The sequence below is a fragment of the Pan paniscus genome, chromosome 6 (genome assembly GCF_029289425.2).
Source record: "Pan paniscus chromosome 6, NHGRI_mPanPan1-v2.0_pri, whole genome shotgun sequence".
NCBI lineage: Eukaryota > Metazoa > Chordata > Mammalia > Primates > Hominidae > Pan > Pan paniscus.
This window is the reverse complement of record NC_073255.2, coordinates 93408198-93429174: the sequence shown is the minus strand read 5'-3', so window position 1 is coordinate 93429174 and position 20977 is coordinate 93408198. Positions and strand designations below refer to the sequence as shown.

General features: G+C 46.9%; 2 protein-coding genes and 1 pseudogene across 2 annotated transcripts; 2 read left to right on the top strand and 1 right to left on the bottom strand.

Moving 5' to 3' along the window:
• Window positions 1-1556: 1556 nt before the first annotated feature.
• LOC129398332 (putative postmeiotic segregation increased 2-like protein 2) lies at window positions 1557-9257 on the top strand (the record flags this gene model as incomplete). Its single annotated transcript, XM_063606252.1, has 6 exons — window positions 1557-1666; window positions 3144-3283; window positions 5259-5345; window positions 5499-5625; window positions 6818-7001; window positions 9237-9257. Coding segments are annotated over exons 1-6 (669 nt in total), but the record flags the coding sequence as incomplete, so codon positions are not given.
• A 6035-nt stretch (window positions 9258-15292) lies between these two features.
• Window positions 15293-16192, bottom strand: LOC117977880 (speedy protein E1-like). Its single transcript, XM_063605920.1, has one exon. The coding sequence runs from the start codon at window positions 15808-15810 to the stop codon at window positions 15298-15300; it is 513 nt and encodes a 170-aa protein (XP_063461990.1). The 5' UTR covers window positions 15811-16192; the 3' UTR covers window positions 15293-15297.
• A 1547-nt stretch (window positions 16193-17739) lies between these two features.
• Window positions 17740-18518, top strand: LOC134730700 (uncharacterized; annotated as a pseudogene).
• The last annotated feature ends 2459 nt before the right edge of the window (window positions 18519-20977 follow it).

Here is a 20977-nt window from a genome sequence, read left to right as displayed (position 1 = left end):
TAGCCAGGCTGGTCTCGAACTCCTGACCTCAGGTGATCCATCTGCCTTGGCCTCCCAAAGTGCTGGGATTACAGGTATGAGCCACCACGCCTGGTCCCTGGGGTTATTTCTGAGCTGACTCTTTTTTTCTTTTCTTTTCTTTTGAGATGGAATCTTGCTCTGTTGCCCAGGCTGGAGTGCAGTGGCATGATCTTGGCTCACTGCAACCTCCACCTCCCGGGTTCAAGAGATTCTCCTTCCTGAGCCTCCCAAGTAGCTGGGATTACAGGTGCCTGCCATCATGCCTGGCTAATTTTTTTGTATTTTTAGTAGAGACAGGATTTCACCATGTTGGTCAGGCTGGTCTTAAATTCCTGAGTTCAACAGATCCTCCCACCTCAGCCTCCCAAAGTGCTGGGGTTACAGGTGACAGCCACCATGCCCGGCCTTGAGCTGAATTTTGAAGGGCAAATGGAAGAAGGAGGCTGAGGCAGGAGGATCTCTTGAGCCTAAGAGTTCAAGACCAGCCTGGGCAACACAGCAAGACCCCATCTCTAAAAAGTTTTTTTAAAAAGAGGGAAGAAGGAGAGAGGAGGAGAGAGAGCTACTCAGAGAGACCAGGGGTGTATACGGTCCTGTTCTGCAGTGGCACCCATGGTGGCCAAGGGGTGGTAGCAGGGATTGTGGGCTGGGAAGAACCAGATCTGAACCAGGGCAGACAAAGAGGATTGGAGAGGAAGAGTTGGATTCCAGAAATATGCAGGAGGTGGCCGCAGGAATTGGGAGATAAGGCAGAGGGAAGAGGCCATGCCCAGTTCCTGATGTGGCCTGGGCGTGAGTGCAAAAATTGGGGTCTTCTGTGCTTTGCAAGTGAGTGCACCACCACAGTTTGCTTTACGGCAAGGCCCCAGGAAAAGGGGTTCTGGGGATGTCATCTTAACGGCAGGTGTGTTCCACAAGAACATTAATACATCGTTAATATTTTTGAAAGACAAGACTGGGCATGGTGGCTCACACCTGTAATCCCAGCACTTTGGGTGGCTGAGGCAAGTGGATCACTTGAGCTCAGGAGTTTGAGACCAGCCTGGGCACCATGGCAAAACCCCGTGTCTACTAAAAATACAAAAAATAGCCAGATGCGGTGGCTCGTGCCTGTAGTCCCAGCTACTCGGGAGGCTGAGGCAGGAGAATCGCTTGAATCTGGGAGGCAGAGGTTGTAGTGAGCCGAGATCACACCACTGCACTCCAGCCTGGGCAACACAGCGAGACTCCATCTGAAGAAAAAAAAAAAGAAGAAGAAGAAGAACCCAAGGGAGGGGGCACTGCCCAGCACAGGCACAGTCCCATCAGGCCCTGGGGAGCCATGCCAGGGCGTTCTGCCCAGCACAGTCACACCTAAAAGGGTCCTCAGCCAAACCCCATCCCCTTGAATACCAGCTCGTGACGGCTTTGAGCAGAACATGTCACAGGAACGGCATTGTGCAGAACTTTTTATTAAATGGCATTTAAAATATTCCCCAGGACTGTGTAGTTGGGGAAACACCACAAAATCCACTGGCCCGGAACATAATGGCTCAATGGTTCAAAACAAATGCATTGTTAAAAAGCAAAAACAGCAACTGTTGCGGGGTAATGACTTGCAGATGACTCAGCAGGCCAAACATCAAAGGAATTCGGATGGCAGCAGGTGGGCACAGGCAGCCAGGAAGCACCCCTCCCTCGCTCTCACTTCCAGCGATTGCTTTACCTCCCTGGAGTGTCTAAGCCACCCATTTCTCTCCATCATCCCTGCAATCCCCAAGCAAGAGCCACCTTGGTCTCCCGCTGGGATGTCCCTGGCTCCTCTCTAGCTGAACTCTCTATGTCCACTCCTGCCCGTCGCCCATTCCCCTCTCAGTATCCAGAGGGACCAGGTTCTTTGTTCTTTTTTTTTTTTTTTTTTTAAGATAGAGTCTCACTCTGTTGCCTAGGCTGGAGTGCAGTGGTGTGATCTCGGCTCACTGCAACCTCCAGCTTCAGGTTCAAATGATTCTCCTGCCTCAGCCTCCCAGGTAGCTGAGACTATAAACGTGCGCCACCGTGCCTGGCTAATTTTTTTGTATTTTTAGTAGACGGGGTTTCACCATGTTGACCAGGCTGGTCTCAAACTCCTGACGTCGGGTGATCCACCCACCTCGGCCTCCCAAAGTGCTGGGATTACAGGTGTGAGCCACTGCACCCAGCCAGGACCAGGTTCTAAACCTGATCACATCGCACCTCTGCTCCCATAACATTCAGGAACTTCACACTGCAAGAACAGAATCTAGGTTCAGACAGGTGTGGCGGCTCACGTCTGTAATCCCAGCACTTTGGGAGGCCAAGGCAGGCGGATCACTTGAGGTCAGGAGTTCGAGACCAGCCTGGCCAGCATGGTGAAACGCCATCTCTACTAAAAATACAAAAATTAGCCAGGCATGGTGATGGGCGCCTGTAATTTCAGCTACTTGGGAGGCTGAGGCAGGAGAATTGCTTGAACCCGGGAGGCGGAGGTTGCAGTGAGCTGAGATCACACCACTGCACTCCAGCCTGGACGACAGAGCGAGGCTCTGTCTCAAAAAAAGCAAAACAAAATAAAACATACCAACATCTAATCTCTATAAAATATTTTTAGAAGTTATCCAGGTGGGCCGGGTGCAGTGGCTCATGCCTGTAATCCCAGCACTTTGGGAGGCTGAGGCGGGTGGATCACTTGAGGTCAGGAGTTCAAGACCAGCCTGCCCGACGTGGTGAAACCCCATCTCTACTAAAAAAAAATACAAAAATTAGCCGATTATAGGCATGAGCCACCCCACCAGGCCATGCTTTCAGTTTTCAAGAAAGAAGACACCATTGTTGCCAAAGATTTTGGTAATTTGAGAGATACAATGTATGTTTTCTCCATGTGGATCCTAGATAGTAAGGATCTGTTGAATTTGAAGTATCTATCCAGAAGTATTTTGGGTACATGTTTAAGGATTGTAAAACAGTGTTTCTATTTCTGGATATAATAAATGTATTTGTTAATATAATAAATGAACAGATTAGACCCATAAACTATTTACAGTGTTGAGTCATTTCCCACAGTTAAAATCAGGATGAAAATATATAGCTGAATACTTGCTTTGTTTCTTGTAACATTTCTTTAGTACAGAACCTGCTAAGGCCATCAAACCTATTGATCGGAAGCCAGTCCATCAGATTTGCTCTGGGCCAGTGGTACTGAGTCTAAGCACTGCAGTGAAGGAGTTAGTAGAAAACAGTCTGGATGCTGGTACCACTAATATTGGTAAGTTTGGGAGAGTTTTAAGCCACAAGAAATGATTAGTGTGTGTTGTTGTAGTCAAGAAACATTTGTTATTGAAATAAGACTATCAAGTGTTGATGTAGTAATACATTATTATTTTTAAGTTAAAGTTAGCACCTATTATGTGCCTAGTACTTAGCTAGGTAGTAATAATAATAACAACAGCTTTTATTGTGTTCTTATGGTGTGCCAGGCAGGTGTTATGCTAAGAATTGCACAGAAATATCTCATTTAATTTGCAGAATAGCTGGGCGTGGTGTTTCACGCCTGTAATCCTAGCCCTTTGAGAAGCCAAGGTGGGGGGATTGCTTGAGGCCAGAGTTCAAGACCAACCTGGCCAACATGGTGAGACCTCATCTCTATTAAAAAAAATAAAGCAGGCCAGGTGTGGTGGCTCACACCTGTAATCCCAGCACTTTGGGAGGCCAAGGTGGGTGGATACCTGAGGTCAGCAGTTTGAGACCAGCCTGTCCAAATTGGTGAAACTCTGTCTCTACTAAAAATATAAAAATTAGCCGGACCTGGTGGCAGAAGCCTGTAATCCCAGCTACTTGGGAGGCTGAGGCATGAGAATTGCTTGAACCCGGGAGGCAGAGGTTGCAGTGAGCCGAGATCGTGCCACTGCACACCAGCCTGGGACAGAGCAAGACTCCGTCTCAATAAAATAAAATAAAATAGGCGTGGAGTAGTGGCTCACATCTATAATCCCAGCACTTTGGGAGGCAGAGCAGGGCTGATCATTTGAGGTCAGGAGTTCAAGACCAGCCTAACCAACATGGTAAAACCCTGTCTCTACTAAAAATACAAAAATTAGCCAGATGTGATGGTGCATGGCTGTAATCTCAGCTCCTCGGGAGGCTGAGGGAGGAGAATTGCTTGAACCTCGGAGGTGGAGGTTGCAGTGAGCCAAGATCAGATCATGCCACTGCATTCCAGCCTCGGTGACAAGAGCAAAACTCCATCTCAAAAAAAACAAGAAAAAAAGAAACTAACAAAATAAAATAAACATAAAAAATTATTAATCTGCTGAGTAACTTTATGAGATAGAACTTATTATCTTCATTTTACAGAGGAGGAAATTAAGGAACAGGAAATTTCCTTTTTTTGAGATTATAAAGCTAATAAAATAGGATCCAGGAAGTCTGATTCCAGAACCAGTTGTCTTATGTTTTTTTTTTTGAGATGGAGTTTCGCTCTTGTTGCCCAGGCTATAGTGCAACGGCATGATCTTGGCTCACCGCAACCTCCGCCTCCCGGGTTCAAGCAATTCTGCCTCAGCCTTAAGAGCAGCTGGGATTACAGGCATGCACCACCACACCTGGCTAATTTTGTATTTTTAGTAGAGACAGGTTTTCTCCACGTTGGTCAGGCTAGTCTGGAACTCCTGACCTCAGGTGATCTGCTCACTTTGGCCTCCCAAAGTGGTGGGATTACAGGCATGAACAACCGCGCCTGCCCCCCTTTCTCCTTACTGGGTATGTTAAAATTATTTCTTTCAAAAGAAAAGGCTGGTCAAAGTGCAACAGTGTTAACCACTAATTGATCACAACCAGTTACAGATTTTTTTGTTCCTTCTGCACTCCAACTGCTTCATTTGACTAGCCTATGAACAAAAAAAAAAAAAAAAGAGGAAAGAAAAAGCTAAACTATTTAATCTGGGCTAGTAAATGGCCAGAAAGGGCTTTATAAAAATGAAATATACAAAATGATACTCGTACGTTTAACTAAAGGTATAGTTATGACTCTTCAATTTGCATATGTTATAAATAATATCAATATAAAAGCTTATAGCATGGGTCCATTTTTTTTTTTTTTTCTTTTTGAGACAGAGTCTCACTGTCTCCCAGGCTGGAGTGCAGTGGCGCCATCTCGGCTCACTGCAAGCTCCGCCCCCCGGTTCATGCCATTCTAGCATGGGTCCATTTTTAATAAATACATAAATATTTAAACTTTCTAGATCTAAAGCTTAAGGACTATGGAGTGGATCTCATTGAAGTTTCAGACAATGGATGTGGGGTAGAAGAAGAAAACTTTGAAGGCTTAAGTAAGTTGACTTTTTCTAATCCTATTATAAAATAATTGGGCCACATGTCTCAGAATTTTGAGTAACACTGTCTTGGGAAACACAAAAACAGTTTTTTAAGCCAGTTACTAGATATCATGTATATCCGTTGTTTTAGCACTTGAGGTATCTTAGTCCTTACTTTACAGTCTCTTTCAGCTCTGAAACATCACACATGTAAGATTCAAGAGTTTGCCGACCTAACTGAGGTTGAAACTTTCGGCTTTCAGGGGGAAGCTCTGAGCTCACTGTGTGCACTGAGGTGATACAATGTTTTTATCCATTCACTTGACCCCTTAGAAAAACCTCTCAGAAAGTTAATTGGAATCATTATTATTTACAATTTTCTATCTCGGTATCTCAGCTTCTAGCTTCTGAATTCTGTTTTGTCTCACTGCCAATCTAAGTCCTAGTACTTCTGAAATGTGGGAAATAAACGAATGAAATGAAGCAAATAGTATTGTTAAAAAAAATGGTTACCCTTGTTAGAACAGTAACTTCTCAATTTTAACATAACATATAGGTAATAAATGATAGTTACCATTGCTTTTCATCATCAAATTTTAGGGAAACATTTCACCAAAGCACTATTTAATTATAGCCCAGATACTAAATTTTTATAATTATATTTAAATATATATACACATATATATGTGTGTATATATATATGTACACACATATATATGTGTGTGTGTATATATGTGTGTGTGTGTATATATATATATATACATATATATATATATATATATTTTTTTTTAGACAGAGTCTCACTGTGTCACCCAGGTTGGAGTGCAGTGGCACAGTCTCAGCTCACTGCAATCTCTGCCTCCCAGGTTCAAGTGATTCTCGTGCCTCAGCCTCCTGAAGAGCTGGGACTATAGCGTGCACCACCACTCCTGGCTAATTTTTGTATTTTTAGTAGAGATGGGGTTTTGCCATGTTGCCCAGGCTGGTCTGGAACTCCAGGCCTCAATTGATCTGCACTTCTCGGCCTCCCAAATTGCTGGAATTACAGGCATGAGCCACCGCACCCTGCCCTACATATACATTTTAATTATAATATCTTTTGGATTCTTTAAAAATTTTAAAAAAATGTTTTAGTTCTTTAAAAAATTCTTTACAACAATTTTATTTGAAGAGTAATAACAAAACAAATCTCTATTTGTGAATAAATAAACCCTGAGATCATTTATGGTTTTGCAATTCAACCTGAAAAATGAAATCAAAGTTTTTATCAAAACAAAGCATGTTTAGTGCTCTCTGTCTCACTGTCTTTTAGATGCCAAACCTTAGATTTTATGATGACTCCTCAACCGTTTAGATCTTGGTTATCTCAGAGGGATCATCAGCTTTTTAAGAAAGTTTTGAGAGAAAAGCAAGTGAAGAAAAGCATAGTCAATGCTCAACATCACGGGTCTCTCACTGAACACACCACGCCTGGTATTCTCTCACAGCGATGTCACCATTTCTACCTGCCACGCATCGGCGAAGGTTGGGACTCGACTGGTGTTTGAACACGATGGGAAAATCATCCAGAAAACCCCCTACCCCCACCCCAGAGGGACCACAGTCAGCGTGAAGCAGTTATTTTCTACACTACCTGTGCGCCATAAGGAATTTCAAAGGAATATTAAGAAGGTACAGTAAATTAATCTTGGTTTTCAAGAGTATTGGTTAATGCACATGAGCAAAAGATTTACTAAAGATGTTTATTCTTCAGTTGATTCTCTTGCCATAATCTATTGAGAAATGCTTTATTTGCATTTCTCGTTAAAGACTTAACATTAAAGACTTAACTTTAGGGTGATTTACTTTTTTGTTTTCATCACATAGTGTTTATTAGGACTGGGCAACATAGTGTGTATTTTTTACAATCTAAAAAGTTACTTAAACATATGCAGCTAAAGACTTTACTCGTAAAGCATTTGGTGCTAATTTTAACTGTTCTTTTTTTAGACAGAGTCTTCTCACTCTGTCGCCCAGGCTGGAGTGCAGTGGTGTGATCTTGGCTCACTGCAACCTCTACCTCCTGGGTTCAAGTGATTCTCCTGCCTCAGTCTCCCAAGTAGCTGGGATTATAGGTATGTGTCACCATGACCAGCTAATTTTTGTATTTTTAGTAGAGATAGGGTTTCACCATGTTGGCCAGGCTGGTCTTGCACCCCTGACCTCAAGTGATCTGCCTGCCTCAGCCTCCCAAAGTGCTGGGATTACAGGCATGAGCCACCACATGTGGCCTTTTTTTTAAAGCTTTTTTGTAAGTCAGCTAGCAAGAACACAGGAAGAAATACTCAAATCTCCCTTACCCAGCTGGGGGCTATGTCAGGTTTTATAAGCATAGGGTAATGAGTTGTGATTTGATTGGATCTTGCAATAAAGTAATGCTGGGAGGTGTGATCTGACTGGATCCTGCCATGGGGTGACAGCAAAACTCAATCTGATTGGATCCTGGCTCCTGCCATGGAGTGTCCAGTTCTTAAATCAGTCTCAGCTCTTCAGGCCGAGCTTTTAGTTTCCACTCCGTGGTTGCATGCTTGGTTAACCTGGGCATGCACAGGGTACATGCCCTTCAACCTGTGGGTCCATGGCAATTGAAAAACAACTGACAACCTCATTACATAAAAGTTGAACTGAGCCGGGTGCAGTGACTCACGCCTGTAATCCCAGCACTTTGGGAGGCCAAGGCAGGTGGAGGTCAGGACTTCAAGACCAGCCTGGCCAAAATGGTAAAACCCCGTCTCTACTAAAAATATAAATATTAGCCAGGTGTGGTGGTGCACCCTTATAATCCCAGCTATCTGGAGGCTGAGGCAGCAGAATCACTTGAACCTAGGAGGTGTAGGTTGCAGTGAGCTGAGTTCATACCATTGCACTCCAGCCTGGGTGACAAGAGTGAAACTCCGTCAAAAAAAAAAAAAAAAAGGTTGAACCAGATTTGGTCTGACGCAGTTACAGATCTACAAACCTCACCCCCACCCTCCTGCCAACACCTTCCACTCCTCATTCTTGAGGGATTAGGGATGGAGGTCATGCTTCTGCTTCGACTTCATGCTGAGCAGGGCACTGAGTCCCCTAAAGTGAAAGGAATGAAACTCTTGGGCTTCTGAGTTCAAATGAGTTCTGGGGTCACCCGGAGTAGCTTGAAAGGCTGGTATTGTTGTAATACAAGCTGAAGGTGGAAGTGTTGGAGCCTGGAGGACAAACAGCTCACCATCCATTTAAATAAATAGGACCAAAAAGTAACAGAACAGTGGCCACGAGGGGCCCCAACAGAGGAAGAAACCAGGTGAGGTGCGGTATAGTGGACTCGACTGCCTTCTAAATCTCAGTTGTTGGCCGGGTGCTGTGGCTCACGCCTGTAATTCCAGCAAAAGAAAAGCCGAGGCAGGGTGATCACGAGGTCAGGAGTTCAAGACCAGCCTGGCAAACATGGTGAAGCCCTGTCTCTACTAAAAATACAAAAATTAGCTAGGCATGGTGGCATGTGCTGTAGTCCCAGCTACTCGGGAGGCTGAGGCAGGAGAATCGCTTGAACCCGGGAGGCGGAGGTTGCAGTGAGCCGAGATTGTGCCACTGCACTCCAGCCTAGGTAACAGAGCAGGACTCCATCTCAGTCAATCAATCAATCAATCAATCTCAGTGGTTGAACTACAATTGACATGGTTCAGCTCTGTATCCACACCCAAATCTCATGTCAAATTGTAATTCCCAGTGTTGTGGGAGGGACCTGGTGGGAGGTGATTGGCTCATGGGGGCCGACTTCCCCCTTGCTGTTCTCGTGATATTGAGTGAGCGCTTGTGGGATCTGGTTGTTTAAAAGCGTGCAGCCCTCCCACTTCACTCTCTCTGTCTCTCCTGCTCCAACATGGCCAGACGTGCCTGCTTCCCCTTCGCCTTCTGCTGTGATTGTCAGTGTCCTGAGGCCTCCCCAGCCACACTTCCTGTACAGCCTGCAGAACTGTGAGTCAATTAAACCTCTTTTCTTCATAAATTCCCCAGTTTCTCATAGTTCTTTATAGCAGTGTGAAAACAGACTAATGGCCCTTCTGGTTGAAGGAATGCAGCCATTCTGCTTGTTTGACTATGTCCTTTCTATTCATCTCTATTTCCTGGGAGGTGTTTATCCAAGTGCAATAGGAGGTATTGGTGACCGCACAGTCCCCGCAGTGTTCTGCTAGTAAATAGTTGAAGGTTGATCATTGATCTCCTGCGTTTTCAGTCTGGCATGGAAAAGCCCCCGTGCAACTGGTAAAGATATCAATAAGCACCAGGAGGTATCTAAATCCACCAGGAGCCATAGGCATCACATTGACGTCCATTTACCAGTCTTCCCTGGCAAGATTCTTCTGAATTGTGCTGCCTTGACCAAAAGAGGTATGGCAGGGGCTGGGCGCAGTGGCTTGTGCCTGTAATCCCAACATTTTGGGAAACCAATTCAGGTGGATCATTAGAGGTCAGGGGTTCAAGACCATCCTGGCCAACATGGTGACATCCCATCTCTACTAAAAATACAATAAGTTAGCTGGGTTTGGTGTTGGGTGCCTGTAATCCCAGCTACTCGAGAGGCTGAGGCAGGATAATTGCTTGAACCTGGGAGGAGGAGGTGGCAGTGAGCTGAGATTGTGCCATTGCACTCCAGCGTGGGCAACAAGAGTGAAACGTCGTCTCAAAAAGTAAAACAAAAGTCCGGGCGTGATGGCTCCCACCTGTAATCCCAGCACTTTGGGAGGCCAAGACGGGTGGATCACGAGGTCAGGAGTTCAAGACCAGCCTGGCCTAGATGGTGAAACCCTGTCTCTACTAAAAATGCAAATATTAGCTGGGCATGGTGGCATGCACCTGTAATCTCAGCTACTCAGAAGTCTGATGCAGGAGAATTGCTAAAACCCAGGAGGGAGAGGTTACATTGAGCCGAGATTGCACCACTGCACTCTAGCCTGGGCGACGGAGCAAGACTCCGTCTCGAAAGAAAGAAAGAGAAAGGAAATTCCCCAGGGAAGTACCTCGGCTTATTTCATAAACAGGTACTGAAGGAAGCAGAGGCATGTGGAGGACTTCCCCACCTCAAGCAGCTATTTGGGCCGTGGCATCTGAAATTTATTATTTCAGAGTCACCCCTTTGATGACCTTGGCAGTGAACTGCAGTCATCTGTTTAGGCCTCTCCATGGCCCACGTCAATGCCGGTATTTCTGTTTGTTGCACATTTGATTTCCTTGTTGTTGGCATTTAGAAGGCCCCCTGTTTCCCAGATCACACCACGGGCATGGACCACAGAGATTGCATCTTGTGAGTCTGTAGAAATGGTCAAGGCCTTGTCCTCTCTTAGGTCCAGAGCTCAGGTTAATGCAGATTTTCCCGGCCATCTGTGCTGAAGTCCCTGTGGGGAGGCTCCTGGCTGGTTTCCTGTAGGTAGACAGCTACACGTCCTGCCCTTCATTGGCTTCTTTTCATGAAGCTCCTGCCATCTACAAAACATGTCTCCCTTCTTGAATCACATCTCTGTTATTGAAACTCTAGAAGTCGACCGGGCATGGTGGCTATGCCTATAATCCCAGCATTTTGGGATGCCAAGGCGGGTGGATCACCTGAGGTCAGGAGTTCAAGACCAGCCTGGCCAACACGGCGAAACCCCGTCTCTAATACAAATACAAAAATTAGCCAAGCATGGTGGCCACTGTACTCCAGCCTGGGCGACAGAGCAAGACTCCGTCTCAAAAAAAAAAAAAAAAAAAAAAAAAAGAGAGAAAGAAAGTGTCATGCTTTTCTGCATTTTGTGAATTGTTTTTAGTGAGTTATCGAACTTGAGGGCATGGTGGGAACCTCCAAATTTGCAGCCAGTTGGTGAGAAGTACATGTGGTCTGAGGACACACAAGCCTGCAGGTGTGTCTAAAGCGAGGGCAGCCTAGTGGGGGCTGGTGGCCTTAACCTGTGGCATTTGAGGTAACATCAGGGAGTTGACATCAGAATTGCATCACATAGGCTGGGCGCAGTGGCTTACGCCTGTAATCCTAGCACTTTGGGAGGCCAAGGCGGGCAGATCACGAGGTCAGGAGATCGAGACCATCCTGGCTAACACAGTGAAACCCCGTCTCTACTAAAAATACAAAAAATTAGCCAGGCATGGTGGCGGGCGCCTGTAGTCCCAGCTACTCGGGAGGCTGAGGCAGGAGAATGGCGTGAACCCAGGAGGCGGAGCTTGCATTGAGCCAAGATCACACCACCGCACTCCAGCCTGGGTGACAGAGCGAGACTCCATCTCCCCCCCCCAAAAAAAGACAAAAAACAGAATTGTGTCACACAGGCCTGATGCAGTGGCTCATGCTTATAATCCCAGCAATTTGAAAGGCAAGGTAAGAGGATCGCTTGAGCTTGAGTCTGAGGCCACAGTGAGCTATGACCACACCACTGCACCCCAGTCTGGGTGACAGCGCAAGACCCCAACTCCAAAATGAAAAAAGAAAAATCACAAAGAATTGCATGGCAGAGTGCCTGTCTTTCACAGCTTTAACTGCTGCAGGAACTTTCTTTCTTTTTTTTTTTTTTTTGAGAGGGGGTGAGGAGACACAATCTCTGCTAGTGATTCTCTTGCCTCAGCCTCCCAAATAGCTGGGATTATAGGCGTGCACCACCACGCCTGCCTAATTTTTGTATTTTTAGTAGAGACAGGGTTTCACCATGTTGGCCAGGCTGGTCTCAAACTCCTGCTGGGATCATGGGCGTGAGCCACCACGCCTGGCCACCTTTAGAGTTTTCTTACCGCCTGGTTTTCCTCTCTCAATATCTTTCTCTCATTTCCTGCCTTAAAACTCTAGCTTGGCATCTGGGCGCAGTAGCTCATGCCTGTAATCCCAGCACTTTGGGAGGCCGAGGTGGGTGGATCACTTGAAGTCAGGAGTTCGAGACCAGCCTGGCTAACATGGTGAAACCTTGTCTCTACTATTTTTACAAAAGTTAGTCAGACGTACAGACGGGTGCCTGTAGTCCCAGCTACTTGGGAGGCCGAGGCAGGAGAATTTGTTTGAACCCTGAGGTGAAAGTTGCAGGGAGCCGAGGTTGTGCCACTGCACTCCAGCCTGGGAGACAGACCAAGACTCTGTCTCCAAAAAAAAAAACAAACAAACAAAAAAACCCTGTAGCTTGGGATCAGCCTTCTCTTCTATTGTTTTTCTTTTAAAAATAAAAATTAAAAATAGATGTAGATGCTATGTTGCTGAGACTGGCCTCAAACTCCTGGCCGCAGGTGATCCTCCCGCCATGACCTCCAAAACTGCAGGGATTGTAGGTGTGAGCACTGCACACAGCCTTATGTTTTTTTCTACATAAAAAACAGCACAGGATTATCTTCCAGAGCTAATAAATATGTTCAAATAACCACAACCCCATTAAGGAAAAATATCACTGGGCAGCAAATAATCAATCCAGACCAATATGATCACCATTGCTGTGAAGGTGAGAAAAGTTCATTTTTATTATGTTTCTCCAAGAGACGCACTCTATTGTTCTCTTGAAAACACACAGCTCATGTCCTCCTTTAGAACACACATCCTCTTTAAAGTAACATACAAACATGCCAAAACAAGGTAAAAAATTACATCTGAATTCTCACATTTCAAACATATATGAAATATCAAATAAAAATTTATTTTTACAAGAATTTAGGGGAACTACTACATAGCTATAAATGTAATATATATGTTAACTAAGTATCATAGATAAAAACCATGCTCCCTTCAGCAGCATGTGTAATAATAGATACAAAGATTGAAAGGTAAAAGATTTAGGATGAAAAGAATCCTCTCTTAAAAAGGAAAAGAAAATTATATGTATGTGTATACAACAGTTATAACACCCATCACACAGCTTTATAGAAACAGCATCTATTCAAAAATACCAGTATTTCCAAAATATTTAAAATAATATTTAAAGTAATAATATTTAAATAGATAAATATATTTAATAAATATTTCAATAAATAAAATAATATTTAAATAATTCCATATCCATGTTTTTCAAAATAAACCAATAAAATAGATCGTATATATTAGACGTGTTAGTATATATATCTGAGATATGTTAGAAATCACAACTGAATTCTCACAATTCAGTCACAAACCTAAACAGCAAATAAAAATTTCTATCACCAGAATTATGTTTTTTTCTGGTGGGGAACTACCAATAGCTATAAATAGAAGAGATTATTATGGAAGTATCATAGATAAAAAGAGTGCTCGCTTCAGGAGCACATATAATAATACAGAAACAAATTTAAAGATAATAAAATATTTAGGATAAAAAGAATCGTCTCTTAAAAATGAAAAGAAAATTATCTTTATGTATATATAACAACTATAACTCTCATCAAAAAACTACAGGAACAGCATGTTTTCAAAAGTACAACAATTTCCAAACTATTTGAAATAAATCTATGAATAATTCAATGGCCAACATTTTCCAAACAAACCAATAAAATGCAGAGTGTGCATGAAGCTATCTGTTACAATCTGTGGCACTGATATTTCACAAAAGAATTCTGTGCCAATCTGAGCCCCTGCATTGTGCCTTCAAATGCTCCTGGACTGTGGCAATCAAGTCCATAAGAAACAGGACCTCCAGGTTCCACCCCAGGGAGGTTGGAATTCAGCAATATAAAAAGGGTGGTGGTGCCGCAGGAAAGGGTGGAACTGGAAACACTCCTGGTTTCTTAGTTTTCTCCAAGGACTCCTAGAAGGACCCCACCCCCCTCCCCCCACCCCTGCTCCTAGGAGGACAACGTGATGACTGTATTGAGCTCCATCAAGAATGGTCCAGGTTCTTCTAGATGATGTGCACAAATGGTTCCTCTCCTCCTTCCTGGTGTCTGCCATTAGCATTGGAATAAAGTTCCTGCTGAAAATCCACATCTCCCCTGGGTCTGGTGTTCTGGAAGTGAGAGAGACAATGTCACACTTCAAGGAGGCAGCTCTCTAGACAGGAAGGTTATTCACGTCCCATGTCAAGTCTAGAGTTCAGAGCAATTGAGAAATGCAACTTTATCTGCTGCCTTTCATTCTATACCCTGCTTCTGAACCATCGTGTTCAACTGTGAAACTCACACTTTGGTGACCACGACTCCAAAACTCAATACACCCAAGGTCAGCCCCAGTGATCTGCTTCATAGCAAGGACTTTGGGTGGGTCTGCCCAGGGAGTAGGGCACCCTCAGAGAATGTGGCTTTGGACTTCATCACAGCTGGGGCCTTTTGTGTCACTTAAGATCCAGACTTGTAACCATGCTAGATGTGTTTCTAATGTGACAACATCACGAACCATGAGTCCAGAAGCCTAATCCTTAATCCTACCTCCTCATGATGAAGTCTCATGCTCTGTGCTCAACGTGGTTAGCTGCACAAGATGTAAACCAAAGCTTCACTGAACCCTCGACCCAAATCGGTAACTCAAGTGCGTCAATCATAATGAACCTCCCCAAACTCAGTATTTATGATTATTTTTGAGGCAGGGTCTCACTCTGTCGCCCAGACTGGAGTGCAGTGGCAGGATCAGGGCTCCGTGCGGCCCCGACCTTCCAGGCTCCAGCGATCCTCCCGCCTCAGCCTCCTGAGTAGTTGGGAGTAGAGATGCGTCCCACATCACCTGGCTAATTTTTGTATTTTTGTGGAGAGGGGATCTCGCCACATTGCCCAGGCTTGTAGCCGGATCAAGCAATTGGGTTCTTTGGATTTCTGAAATAGACCCCAATATTCTGCCTTTACCCCGGAGGATGCAGATGTACCTTCTCTCAGGCCGATGACCTCAGGCCTCCACGGTCCCTGGAGCTCTAGGCAAGGCGAGCGCGATCTCGCGCCCACACCCAGTGCTCTGGGTCATAAGCCTGGATCTGGAAAAACAAACGCCCTTTGAGAAGATGGAGACTCACCAGGATGCCCCTCTCTCCCCTCATCCAGCCTCCAGCCCACCCAATTCCTCCCCACCTCCTCCACCTCCCCAGGCCCCACTCACCTCCTCCAACTCCTCCGGGGAAACCCAAGCCCTGCCGCTCATGGAACAGAAGAAGTGGAACCGACGTTTCTGGAACAGGACTATCTGAGAACGGTTCTTCCTGGCCCTCGTGTTCATGCAACGGCGTAAGTGGAACCAACGCTTACGGACCAAGGGTATGCGAGAGCGGTTCTTCCTGGCCCTCGGGTTCATGGAACGGCCTAACTGGAACCAACGCTTACGGAGCAAGGGTATGCGAGAGCGGGTCTTCCCATACAGGAAGTGGAAGATGTTTTGTTTGGAGTCCTCGTCGTCCTCCTCCATGTCATTGGCCAGGTAGCTGAGGACAGAAATCAGGTTGCTGCTCAGGGGCACCACCAGGAGAGGCCTCCGGCTGAGGTCAGCTTCCCAGAGAGGAAGGTAAGGGACCGTCCCTAGCTCAGGACTGGCACCCACCCTGCAGAGAGCCATGCCTTCCTCAGGAGGGCTCTGCTGGACAGAGACCTGATCAAGGGCGTCTCCCACTCCTTCAGGATGGAGACAAAAACCCAACTGGTGGCCGAGAGTGGTGGCTTACGCCTGGAATCCCAGCACATTGGGAGGCCAAAGCAGGAGGATCACTTGAGGCCAGGAGTTTGAGATGGGCCTGGGCAACATAGCAAGACCCTCGTCTCTATTAAAAATAGAAGAAATATGCCAGACGCGGTGGCTCATGCCTGTAATCCCAGCACTTTAGAAGGCTGAAGCAGGTGGATCGCTTGAGACCAGGAGTTGGAGACCAGCCTGGTCAACACGGAGAAACCCCATCTCTACTAAAAATACAAAATTCAGCCTGGTGCGGTGGCACACCCGTTAGGCCTAGCTACTCAGGAGGCTGAAGCATAAGAATTGTGTGAAGCCAGGAGGCAGAGGTTGCAGTGAGTCGAGATTGGGCCACTCCATTCCAGCCTGAGAGGCAGAGCAAGACTCTGTCTCAATAAACAATCAAACAAACAAACAAACTGTCCAGGTGTGGTGGCACAGCCCTGTAGTCGGAGCTAATAAAGAAGCTGAGGTGGGAGGATCGCTTGAGCCCAGGATATGGAGGCTGCGGTGAGCTATGGTCTCACCACTGCACTCCAGCTTGGGGGACAGGGCAAGTCTGTCTCAAAAAAATAAAAGAAATTGAATACATTGATATTTTGCCAGGACCCTGCCTTCTACAGGCATCTAGTCTAATGGGACTGGGAGTAATCAAGGCAGATGACCTAATCCCAGTGTCCAGGATGTAACTAGAGAGCTACGGGCATGCGGAAGTTGGAAGATGAGGGAAGGCATCACAGAGGCTGTGGGGTGAACTGACTTCAAGGAATGGGTCCTTCCCTTCAGAGCCACATGTGTGCGGGACACCCAGACAGAAAACACAAACACAAAGTCGAGTGGAGGGCATTTGGAAGGAGCAGTGAAGCCGAGCCAGGAAATACCAAGATGGCGAGCCAGTGTGCTTGTAGAGATTGTAGAGAGGGTAGAATTGACACTGTGGACCCTGGCCTCGATAGAGAAAGGCATCAGCTAAGGAAGTTGTTCAGGTGGGCAGTGAGGTTGTCGTGCTTTGGGAAGATGTTCAGGCTGCACTAGGAAGCCCCCTGGCTTGGGGAGAGACTCCAGGAGACCCCAGTGGGGAGCATTTGACAGTGGATTCGAGTGATGCGAGGGGGACCTGAACTGTGGCCTCTGTCATGGGAACCCAGAGGAGGTCGATGGCGTTTGTGGTTGATGTGGGAAGGAGAGAGAGAGAAGAACCAGAAACGTCTGCTTGCTGGAGGAAGCGGCATGTCCGCTCCTCCACTCCTTTTCTTTTCCCCTTAGGAGTGGTTTATGGTTCCTTTTGTTTTATTCTTTTATTTGTACACTGGCATTGGAGTTTGTTTTTTTGGCTTTTTTTTTTTTTTTTTTTGAGAAAAAGTCTCACTCTGTCACCCAGGCTGGAGTGCGGTGGCTCGACCTTAGCTTACTGCAACCTCCACCTCCTGGGTGCAAAGGGTTCTCTTGCCTCAGCCTCCCGAGTAGCTGGGATTACAGATGCACACCACCACACCCAGCTAATTTTTCTATTTTTAGTAGAGACAGGGTTTGGCCATGTTGGCCAGGCTGGTCTTGAACTGCTGACCTCAGGTGATCCGCCTGCCTCGGCCTCCCAAAGTGCTGGGATTACAGGCGTATGCCACTGTGCCCAGCCTGAGTTTCTGTTTAGAAACAACAGTCTATGGTAGTATAATCCTCTCTTTTTTGTACACAGAGTAAAGAGGACAAATAGGTGAAAGAATAAATGAAAGGCTGGAATCCCACCTCCCCCGCTGTCCCAGGGCATTGGATATTGACGGATAGGAGGCAGCAAACCACTCACAGAGCCAGGAAGAAATGAATGCGTTGGTATAGCCAGGAGGGGAAGCCGGCCCGGCTGAAATACGCTATGACCATAGCCAGGAGATACTGATGGAGAGAAAGGAACACAGAGAGGGAGAGGTCACATCTTGGAAGAGGAAGATTGTGGAGAGGGGGAATGAGGGTCTGGGGAGGGGCTGCCCATCAGAGAAGGGACCTCAGTGTTGGGGTGACTGTACTCATTTGGAAATTGTGGGATGGAGAGGTATTCGAAGGTCGGATGCAAATCCGAGAAGCCAGAGGAAGGGTTTTGGGTGATGCTCCCAGGATGGTGGGCTCCGATGGGATCTTTGGAGGGGGTGTGTCTAGGTCGGCTGGTGTCAGGAGGGTCTTTTGTGTGCCAGGCAGAGAACTGTCCTGAAGAGCTGAGAGTAGAGGGGCCAGGAGCTTCAGGGCTGTGGCCAGACTGTGGCCCAGAGCTCAGATCCCAAAGGACCCATAGGAGAGGCAGGGGCCACTCATTCACTCTGCAAGAGACCAGCAGAATCCTGAGGGAGATGCTGACAAATCATAAAAAGACCAAGAATAGCCAGGAGTGGTGGCTCAAGCCTGTGATCCCAGTACTTTTTGAGAGGTGGAGACAGGAGGATCATGTGAGCCCAACAGTTGGAGAACAACCTGGGCAACATAGTGAGACCCTGTTTCTACAAACATTTCAAAAATTAGTTGAGCATGGTGGCATGTGCCTAGTCCCAGCTCCTCAGGAGGCTGAGGAAAGAAGATTGCTTCAGCCCAGGAATTAGAGGCTGCAATGAGCTATGATCATGCCACTGCACTCCATCCTGGGGAGCAGAGCTAGACTCTGTCTCACAAAAAAAAATTTGTGGGTGCCAAGACTCAAAACCATGGGAGCTGGTCGGGCACAGTGGCTGATGTCTATAATCTCAGCACTTTGGGAGGCCAAGGCGGGTGGATCGCCTGAGGTCAGGTGTTCAGGACCAACCTGGCCAACATAGAAAAACCCCGTTTCTACTAAAAACACAAAAATTAGCCAGGCGTGGTGGTTCATGTCTGTAATCCCAGCTGCTTGGAGGCTGAGGCAGGAGAATCGCTTGAACCCGGGAGGCATCGGCTGCAGTGAGTCAAGATCGAGACACTGCCCTCCAGCCTGGGCAACAGAGCAAGACTCTGTCTCACAAAAAAAAAAAAAAAAAAAAAAGACTGTAGGAGCATCTGGTGGGAGGTGGTGGAGGGAGAACTGTGGGTTTGGAAGCTGCGCCCTCCCCCCAGCCATGCGTTGGAACAGGAACAGTTACATGGAGAACAACCTTACCTTGTCCGACACCCTCAGATCTTTGTCCCAGGCCAGGAATCTTTTAATGACAGGATCCTCTGTGATTAGAGAGCAGATGTCAGTGTGAGAAGCAGGACAGGGTTTCCGTGGGAGCAGCAGGGCAGCGAGGAGAAGTGTGCCTCCCGGGGGGAAGTCTCAGGATTGTGGCCGCGGGTGAGGTGGATGGGAGAGGGGAGAATGACTTTCACTGGGCAAGGGAGAGAGGCTTCTGCTCTGAGACTCCCCTGAGAAGAGGCCTAAGGAGGCCCTGCGTGTGAGAATCTACAGGATGTAGAGCTGGGAATCAGCCAGGACCCCCTCCAGCAGACACGGAGGGACCACTGCAGAGTCATAAAGGAATTCCCATCATTTCCTCATGAGACAGTCACATCAGGGTGTGACCATGGCCTTGGTATCCCCCACTATGGATGGAGACACTTAGGTTTAGAAAAGTCAGTAAGAGACATTAAGTTTCAGAGGGCACGGCTGAAACCACTTTCTTTATTGATTTTGTTTTTCTTTGTTTGATTTTTATTTTTATTTATTTATTAATTTATTTTGAGACAGAGTCTTGCTCTGTGGGCCAGGCTGGAATGCAGTGGCCTGATCTTGGCTCACTGCAACCTCTGCCTCCCAGGTTTAAGCGATTCTCCTGTCTCAGCCTCCCGAGTAGCTGGGATTACATGCATGAGCTACTGTGCCCAGCCTTGGTTTTTCTTTTGAGACAGGGTTTTGCTCTGTCACCCAGGCTGGAGTGCAGTGGTGTAGTCATAGCTCACTGCAGCCTCAAAGTCCTGAGTTCAAGCAATCGTCTTGCCTCAGCCTCCCAACGTGCTGGGATCTCAGGCGGGAGCCACTGCGCCTGGCCCAAAACCAAGCTTTCTTATCCCAAGCGCTGACCTTTATCAAGTTGACCTAATCCTTTATCATCTCCTAAGTGTCCCTCATGAGTGATCACTTCACATTCCTCCCACATGGAGAGCTCACCCACTGGGGCATATTTTTCCCATTGGAATAGTGTGGTTATTGGAAGTTTCCTGTTTTTGGAAAGAACAGGATTGGAGGTGCTCTCTGGGGTGTCTTCCTACCAAGCAGCCTGTTGAAGGCCTCGTGGTGCTCAGGGAGCACGAGTGACACTCGCCGTCGCTTCAGCTTCATCTTGAGGCCACACAGCATCTCCGCCACCCAGATCTCCTCAGGCTCAGGGGCGAGCACCTTCCGTAGCTCCTCCTCCGACTCCTCAGATTCGTCCCACCACTCCATCTTCCTTTTCCAGCAAAAGGACCTATGCGGGGGGCTGGGATCTACCCCAGGGGCTGAGTAAAGAAACCAGGCCACGGTGTAATGCTTCTGCAGTTGATCACACTAGAGCCCGACCCAAAACCCCAAACCACTCTCCATCCTCCCCAGCCTCGCAGACTGCTGGCTTCTCCAAGCCATCTTTCCTTCTGTCTGTCTCCTCTGCTGAGCTCCATGTGCCGCTCCTTCTCCTCCCCATTCTCCCGTTTCTCTGTCCTCAGAACACTTCCTCATATCCTTCCCTGGTCCCTGGCTCTCTGAGTCCCATTTTTGTTGTTGTTGTTGTTGTTGTTGTTGTTGAGAAACAGTCTTGCTTTGTGGCCTAGGCTGGAGTGTAGTGGTGTGATCTTGGCTCACTGCAACCTCTGCCTCCTGGGTTCCAGTGATTCTCCTGCCTAAGCCTCCCAAGTAGCTGGGATTACAGGTGCCCACCAGAACGCCCAGCTCATTTTTGTGCTTCTAGAAGAGACAGGGTTTCACCATGTTGGCCAGGCTGGTCTCCAACTCCTGGCCTCAAGTGATCTGCCTGCCTGGCCTCCCAAAGTGCTGGGATTACAGGTGTGAGCCACTGCACCCTGCCTCAGTACCTCCATTCTTCCCACACACCCTCATGTGCTCCTTCCTGACTTCTGGGCCCTTCCT

Bases quoted from the DNA above. Each gene is read 5' to 3' on its own strand.
- LOC117977880 (XM_063605920.1), bottom strand. From the start codon at position 15,810: ATGGCTCTCTGCAGGGTGGGTGCCAGTCCTGAGCTAGGGACGGTCCCT.